Genomic DNA, 8,674 nt, shown 5'->3' with positions numbered 1-8,674 from the left:
CCCACTACTTTCATTAAAACAGTGTCAGCGGAGCGAAGGGCACACTAGCGACTCCATTTTACAAGTCTAGGCTGTTTAGAATTCTTTTTGTGTTAGCACCCATTGCGCGAGGAAAAAAAGAAAGAAGAAAAAAAAAACGGAATTAAAAGAGACATCAAAAGCGATTTTTTTTTTTTTTTGAGACACAAGAATGCCCCCTTACTGACAAGAAATCACAACCAAGTTTCTTTTGAATAGCTAACCCCATGCGCAATGAATGATTCTTCGGAACGTTTCCAGGACACATTGCACTAGATGAGATTACACCTGTACTCATTTGGTCCGTCAAAACAATCTTTGTTTTCCTCTCAAGCTGGGACTTGCTGTATTAGCCACGCCTCACGCCATGGTGATGAAGGTGATGGGGTGGCAAGTCGGCAGGGAGGACACTTTCTCTTTCTCGGGCTCGCTCACCAATGCTTTGCAACCATCCACCCAGACTGATCTTTTTTGCAAGTTTGTTTGCCGGGAGTCTCAAGGTCCCCCCCCTCCCATCCCCCTACCCCCCAAGACTGTGCGCGCTCAGCCACCTCCCTCCCTGCGCCCCCCGCCTGCCCAGCGCCGCGCGCCCACTTGGGGTTCGCAGCCCGCGCGCCCCGTCGCGGCCGGGGGCTCGGGGCATGCGCTCTGCGGCGCCGCCGCCCTCCCCCACCCCTTCCCGCGGCTGAGTTATTTCAAGTATGTGAGGAGCCCGCGAGGGCCGGCGCTGGTCATGGGGAGCCGCCGCCGCCGCCTCCAGGAGCGCGGCTTGCTGGGGAGCGCGGCGCGCACTTCTCCCGGTGGCGGCGGGGACGAGCCTGGCTGCTGAGGCGCGGGGGATGGCGGACCCTCTGCGGAGGACCCTGTCCAGGCTTCGGGGGCGGCGGGGTCCCCGCGCTGCCGGGGGGCTCGGACTCCGGGCGGCCGCCGCTGCAGTGACCGTGGCGGCCTCGTCTGCAGCCGAGGGAGTCGCCGGGGGTCCCCCGGGCGCCCCCTTTCGCGAACGCGCGGCGAGCTCGGAGCAGCCCCTGCCGGTGCGCCAGCCCGGAGGGCGCCGGGAGCAGCCGGGGGAGCGCGGGCCTCGGCCTCGCGGCGGGAAGGAGGCCGCCCCCTCGGACCCGGGGCTGCAGCTCGCCGCTCTGCACGCCCCGCCGAGCTCCGAGGACAGCGAGGAGGAGGAGGAGGAGGAGGAGGAGGAAGAGGAGGAGGAGGAGGAGGAGGAGGAGGAGGAGGAGGAGGAGGAGGAGGAGGAAGAGGACGATGGCGCAGACTACTATGAGAACCTGCCCGGCGGCGCCCAGGGCGCGCTCCAGCCGCAGCGGGAGCCCGAGGTCGAGGGGGCGGAGGCGGAGCGGTGGCCCCCGCCTCCCCCGGGGGCGAGCTCCTCCCCGGGGGCGGAGGGCGGCCGCCGGGAGACGGGCAGGCTGCAGACCCAGTTGCGAGAGGCCTATTATCTGTTGATCCAGGCCATGCACGACCTGCCCCCTGAGTCGGGCGCGCGGCGGGGCTGGGTGGATCGCGGCTGCCCCGCGGGGGCGCAGGCTCCCGGCCAGGCTCCTTCTCCCGGCGGCATCGCCAAGCGCAAAACTCGCCCCCAGGACTGGGAGAAGGGAGGCGGCGGCCGCTGTTGGCAGCAGGTGTCCCCGCCTAGGTCGCCTCCGGGGGAGTCCGGGGGAAGCCGCCGGGGCCCCCCTCGGGTGCGGCTGTGCTCCAGCAGAAGCCTCGAGAGCCTCCAGGTGGGCGCCACGCCGCCGCGCGTGCAGCGGTGGCCGAGCGACAGCTGGCTCAGGTGCGGCCCGCGCGGGGCCCGGGACGAGCCCCCGCCACGTGGAGGCGGGATGCACGGCTGGAGCCGAGGCAGCGCGGGGGCCCCGGCGCCCTCCGGACTCCGGACCCCCGGCTCCCGGGACCGAGGCTGCTCTTCTGAAAACCCTTTCGGGGACCCCGCGGGATCCTCTGTGATCCGCTGCGGCAGTGGAGACAGCCAGGACGGACTCCCCTTCTTCAAACCTCCCGCGGTGACAGTCAAGAAGCTGCAGAAGTGGATGTACAAAGGCCGTTTGCTGTCCCTGGGCATGAAGGGTCGCGCCCGTGGGACACCCCCCAAAGTCACGGGAGTGCAAACAACCCCCCCAAATCTGGGTCCTTTGAAAATGCACGAAAGCCAATTTCTCCCGGTGCCTCCAGACCAAAGAATCACGCTGACAGGTAGGACACTGAGCGGTCCCAATGCAGACCCTCCGAGCATTATTTATCCAGTAGATTTCTGTCTTAAAAAAGAGGGGAATGGATTGTATTTTAGCAGACAACCGTGAGCCCATGCCGAAATAAGTTGTCATTGTAAGTGGCACTTTGTTGCGATCTCGAGATGACTTAGTATCGTGCGTTCACGCGTTGTTGTTGTTGTTGATTTAGACTAGCTTGATTTTTTTTTTTTTTGTTCTCTTCTTCACGAAGACGCAGTGCGCCGACTTCGAATCACAGCACTGAGGAAAGGTGAAGTTTACCCATATGCTTTTCAGTAGGTTTAGAGATGGGCGGTGCTGTCATGATTTTTTTTTTTTTTTTATTCTGTGTAGCTCTAGGCAAATCCGTAGGGACTTTTGTGGAGTTTGTGAATTTGAATGTCATCCAAGGGAGACTTTACGGGCGGGCTTCATAAACAGTCATTTAACTCACTACCCCCTCCCCCCCATCCACCTCCCAAAAGGTGAGGCACACACAGCCACATAAGCACAACCAACCCAAACCCTTCAAACTAGTATAAGTAAAATTTATTTTCAGTCAGGTAGGCTATCATCTACTCATCTCCACTCTCATCCTCCCGTTTTTCCTCCCTCCCCCAAATATTCTAATAAATTTAAGATTTTTATTGTGAGAAAATCAAGGATATGAGTATAATATTTTAATTACAAGAACACTTATCTATTTTTAGAAAATTACTTGTTAATTTAAGTATTTTCCCATAGGAAAGGATTGTTCCCTATTTAAAATATTTCACCGGAGATTTAAATTTATCGGTTCTAAAATATCTCATGTTATAAATAGCAAAAAAAAAAAAAAGTTTTTTTCTGAAAGAAATGTACCTTCACCCCGAGCCAAAGTCAACATGGGATTTTAAAGCTGCATTCTTAAATGTAAGAACTTTTAGTGAAGATAAAGACTAAATGTTGATATGTGAAAACTTCTCAAAGTATTTGGCAGTTTTCTGGTGAGAATTAAAGATCTGACAGAACTAGGTTTATATACATTAGTTTATGTTCTTTTCTTTTTTAACCAACATTACGACACAGTGGAGAGAAAAATTCACGAAACTGGGAACTGGGTGGTAGCGCACAGGGTTATTAAGCGCATATAGTGCAAAGCACCAAGGACCTGCTCAAGGATCCCGGTTGGAGGCCCAGCTGGCTCCCCACCTGCAGGAGGTCACCTCATAAGCAGTGAAGCAGGTCTGCAGGTGTCTTTCTCCCTTTCTATCTTCCCTGCCCTTCTCAATTTCTCTCTGTCCTAGCTAGATAAATAATAATAAAAAAATTAAGAAAATTCACAAAACTTACACAATGGGGATAAATTAAATTATTCAAAGTGTATATAACTTTGAAAAGTTTTTTAAATCTTTGACTCTAATCTACACCTGTCACAATCTTCCCATAACTTTATTCTGTTTCATTTGAGTAAAATGATATTAGGATGCAAAATTTTTGTAGAGGGTTGTTCTACAATAAATTCATCTTAAAGCATGCATTCCAAGAAGTTTTCATCTACTATTTTTTGTCACCACATTTTTTATCTACCCTGATATTGATTCAGTTAGCTTTTTGTAAGATAGTTAAATTTCAGCCATAACAAGAATTTCTATTAAATTTTAGTCCAATCTATTTTGTCCCTGTTGCAGATGTTAAACTTTTACCATCTGGTAGCTTTTAATGACCCTGGTTGTATAAACATTAAGGGATTTACAAAGTAATAATAAATGTACAGTTCTTAATGAATGCATGGATTTTTAAAAAAAGTATTTATTTATTGGATAGAGTCAGTAAGAAATCAAGAGGGAAGGGGGTGATAGAGAGGGAGAGAAACAGAGATACCTGCAACACTGCTTCACCACTTGTAAAGCTTTCCCCCTGCAAGTGGGGGCTGGGTTCTCGAACCTGGGTCCTTGAGCATTGTAACATGTGCATGCAACTAGGTGCTTGGCCCCTGCATGGATTTCTCCATCGAGGAACTAAGAGAATGAAACTTTAAAAGAAGTTCAAGTTAATAAGTAGAATTAGCATATGGTTGTACTTTAGATATTTAACAACAACAACAAAAAAACATCCAAGCAAAAGCTTAGATAAGCTTTGGTATAAATGACTTTTTCAGATGTTATTTTTATTCAGCGCATCAAGTTATCTTTTAGGAAAGATAAACATAATTTGTATAGTGTCTACATATCTGGTAAAGATTTGGAAAGTTTATTTTTTAAGCTATTTTCTATGAAGGCTAGTTGAACTTACTCAAACCATTCAAAACACTTTATGTATTGATAGTTTTCAGTCTTTGTTACAACTCCCCTTCCTAGTGAAACTGTGGTATAAAACTAACAACAGAAAAATGGAGGTTAAATAGTTTTCCCAAGGTCACTCACACTAGTATATGGTTTGTGCATACAAACACATGGACTCAAACTGGTAATACTGGGTGGATTCAAACAGAAGTGCCTATAACTCTCCAAGTCCCTAATTATGTAAAATGAGACCTGGGAGGTAATCCACTCAGAAAGTAGGGTTCTGGTCTTTGTGGAGCATGAGGCCCCAGATTTAGTTAGTGGCAGAGTGATGCTGTGGTTTTCATCCCCTCCCCCATCTGTGTTAATAAGTTAATAAAACTATTTTTTCAAAAGATACAAGAGTGGCTCTAAAGTTTTTATAGAGGTTTGATCCAGTTTTATTACGTTACCTGCATTAGGAAGGAGATGGGTGGAATTCTAACAAGGTTTAGAGAGCAACTTCTTGAAAGTGGCAGAGAAGATGTGAGAATCCTAGAATAGGTTGTAGGATATTTACAAATGACCAGTTGGGGGCCAGGTAGTAGCACAGCGGGTTAAGCGCACATGGCACAAAGCTCAAGGACCACAGTAAGGATCACAGTTCCAGGCCCAGGGCTCCCCACCTGCAGGGGAGTCGCTTCACAGGTGGTGAAACAGGTCTGCAAGTGTCTGCTTTCTCTCCCCCCTGTCTTCCCCTCCTCTCTCCATTTCTCTCTGTACTATCCTACAACAACCACAGCAGCAACAACAACAACAATAAACAACAGGGGCAACCAAAAAGGGAAAAAATAGCCTCCAGGAGTAGTGGATTCATAGTGCAGGCACGGAGCCCCAGCAATAACCCTGGAGGCAAAAACAAAAACAAAACAAACAAACAAAAAAACCCGACCAGTTACTGTGAGTAGGAAGGTAACATAGTTTAGGAAGCACTGAACTTGGGAGCATAAGGTCCTGGGTTAGACCTAGGTATGGCATGCATGTGTAGGAGTGAAGCTCTGGTTCTCTCTCGCCTCCCCTCACAAACAAACAAACAAACAAAATTGTGGTATGCATGTACAACTTTTGTTTGTAAATGTTTACTTCATTTATATTAATGCTGCTTTAATTCTATTTTCTGATAATTTTATCTAAATAATTAATTGAACAGGCCAGATGAAGAAATGTGTTCTCTTGGCTGCATAAAGATTTTAAATAGGCTACAAAGTTTAGATAACTTTTTACGAGGACCTTTTCCATCAAAATAAAGTTATATTTATAATTTATAATCCAGAGTAATCATATAATGAATTAGAGATACAGAATCTAGTTAATTTGGAAAAAAAAATGAGACTCTCTGATAAGTGTAGCCAAAATGTCTTATTTTGATTTCCGACTCCTACGGAGAACTGAAGATTTTTGTTGGTATAATGATGCCGACCACTTGGTGCAGTTGGGTATGTAGTGTCCACAGACTGGCCAGTTTGCTCTTAATTGAGACAGTTATTTAAGAAATCTGAAACCATTGGGAGCCGGGTGGTAGTGCAGCGGGTTAAGCACACGTGGCGCAAAGCACAAGGAGCAGCATAAGGATCCCGGTTCGAGCCCCTGGCTCCCCACCTGCAGGGGAGTCGCTTCACAGGCGGTGAAGCAGGTCTGCAGGTGTCTGTCTTTCTCTCCCCGTCTCTGTCTTCCCTCCTCTCTCCGTTTCTCTCTGTCCTAACAACAACAATAATAACTACAACAATAGAAAACAACAAAGGCAACAAAAGGGAATAAATAAATGAATAAATATTAAAAAATGTTTAAAAAAAGAAATCTGAAACCATTAAGTAGTAAATATTATCAAGTTTCTGCAAGCCTTAAGATTGGCAAGTAAGATGGCGACTTGGAGACAACACCCTGGTGTGAGCTTCAGAAAGATTGGGAAGCCACTTTAATATAGCAAATAGCACTGCTCAGCTCTGCTTTATGGTGGGGCTGGGGATTGAACCAGGGACCTTAAAGTCTCAAGCATGAAAGTCTTTTGCATAATCATTAGGCTGTCTTCCTATCCTTTTTTTTTAAAAAAATTCTTTATTGGATTAATGTTTCACATTCAACAGTAAATACAGTAGTTTGCACATTCATACTACCATTTCTCAGTTTTCCACACAACAGTATATCTTCCTATCTTTGGCTTGTTATTAATACTTAAAAAAAAAAAGTTAGTCTGCTTTGACTCCACTTTTCTGTTTCATGATCTGTCAAAGAAACACACAAAGACCTGTAACTTATTAACATTTTACCCAGGATCTTCTTTTTCTGCTTTATTTATTTATTTATTTATTTATTTATTTATTTTTGTATTTGACAGGACAGACAGAAATTGAGAAGGAAGATAGGCAGATAGATAGATGGAGAGCTGCAGACCTACTTCCCCACTCATGAAGCATGTTTCTTGCAGGTGGAGAGCAGGGGGTTGGGGGGCGGTGCTTGAACCAGGCTCCTTGTGCAAGGCGATATGTACGCTTAACTGAGTGCAGCAGTGCCCAGCCCCCTGCCTAGAATCTTTAGATGATTCTTTCAAAGTTCTAGCAAACTGGTATGGACCGGAGGCTAGTCCCATGGTAGAGAGCGGGCTTCACCACACACCTGGTCACACGTCCCCTTGCCATTCATGGCAGCACCATGCACGGTGGTAACCAGTGCTATTATGTGCCTCTCTTTCTCTTATTTCATTTCTCTGGGAAAAAGGCAATAAAGGGTTGGGTTGGTGGTGCGCCTGGCTGAGCGCACACATTACTACAACGCACAAGGCCTCAGGTTCAAGCCCCCCGGCCCCACCTACAGAGAAAGCTTCACTAGCAGTAAAGCAGGCTTGCAGATGTCTCTCTCCCCCCACCTTTATCTCCCCAGCCCGCCCAATTTCCCTTGTCCTATCGAATGAAAATTTAAAGGAAATAGAAAAACGATGAAGGAAAGAAACGAAAGAAAACAAAAGAGAAGGGGGAGAAAAAGAAAGGAGTTTGAAAGGAGCTGTGGAATTTTGCAGGAGCCATGCCCCAGTGAAGCTGTGGGGGCAGCAGAAACGAAAGTATTCAGTGTTTGGCTTGTGCAGTACAGCTGAAAGTGGCCTTGATTCCTGCAGTGAGTGTGCTCATGTTTCTTCACTTTTCTTGTTTGTAGCTCTAATTTCTTGTTTTTATGAATGATACTGTCTTTACGAATTTTTCCAATAAGTTATTTTCCTCAAATCTTTAAAAAAATTATTTATTAAAAAGGAAACATTGACAAAACTATAGGATAAGAGGGGTACAACTCCACACAATTCCCACCACCAGATCTCCGTATCCCCTCCACTCCCCTGATAACTTTCCTATTCTTTATTCCTCTGGGAGTATGGACTCAAGGTCATTGTGGGGTGCAGAAGGTGGAAGGTCTGGCTTCTGTAATTGCTTCCCCGCTGAACATGGGCATTGACAGGTCGATCCATACTCCCAGCCAGCCTCTCTCTTTCCCTAGTGGGGCGGGGCTCTGAGGAAGTGGAGCTCCAGGACACATTGGTGGAGTTGTCTGTCCAGGAAGTAAATTCGTTTATGTGTTAACCTTGGAGAAAAGCAGCTGCAGGCATATGTTTTTCCCCTCCCCTCCCCTCCCCTCTCCCCCCTCCCCCTCCCCTCCCCTTTCCCCCTCCCCTCCCCTCCCCTCTCCCCCTCCCCTCCCCTCCCCCTCCCCTCCCCTCTCCCCCTCCCCTCCCCTCTCCCCCTCCCCTCCCCTCTCCCCCTCCCCTCCCCCTCTCCCCTCCTCCCCTCCCCTCTCCCTCTCCCCTCCCCTCCCCTCCCCTCCCCTCCCCTCCCCTCCCCTCCCCTCCCTTCCCCTCCTCTCCTCTCCTCTCCTCTCCTATCCTCTCCTCTCCATCTCTTAGCTATAGATCTCTCTTAGAGAAGTATTGCCATGTAGTCCAATAGCTTTTATTGTTTTTTTTGTTTTTAGAAGAATGCTCAAGACATTGTAGTTACTGGTGGCAGGAAAATTCTGAGAATTACAAATCCAGCATAAAATCATGTGTTAAACTGGACATTGTATATTTTGTGACTGGGATGGTGACTCAGTACAGTGCAGAACTTGCAGCATATGGTCTGGAATTCAGTTCCTGGCATCCAGAGT

At 47.7% G+C, this 8,674-nt stretch overlaps 1 protein-coding gene across 3 annotated transcripts in view; it reads left to right on the top strand.

Annotated features, from left to right (window-relative positions):
- Positions 1–413: 413 nt before the first annotated feature.
- Positions 414–8,674, top strand: part of SYDE2 (synapse defective Rho GTPase homolog 2) — a 66,607-nt gene continuing 58,346 nt past the window's right edge. For all 3 annotated transcript variants that reach the window (XM_060202269.1, XM_007524742.3, XM_060202270.1), the window contains exon 1: positions 414–2,226. In XM_060202269.1, the coding sequence (XP_060058252.1) occupies positions 858–2,226 (1,369 nt within the window). In that variant the 5' untranslated portion in view covers positions 414–857. The remainder of the gene's footprint in view (positions 2,227–8,674) is intronic.

Source organism: Erinaceus europaeus, chromosome 11 (genome assembly GCF_950295315.1).
Source record: "Erinaceus europaeus chromosome 11, mEriEur2.1, whole genome shotgun sequence".
Lineage (NCBI taxonomy): Eukaryota > Metazoa > Chordata > Mammalia > Eulipotyphla > Erinaceidae > Erinaceus > Erinaceus europaeus.
Note: the sequence above shows the minus strand (reverse complement) of the source record. Positions and strands in the feature narration are given on the sequence as shown.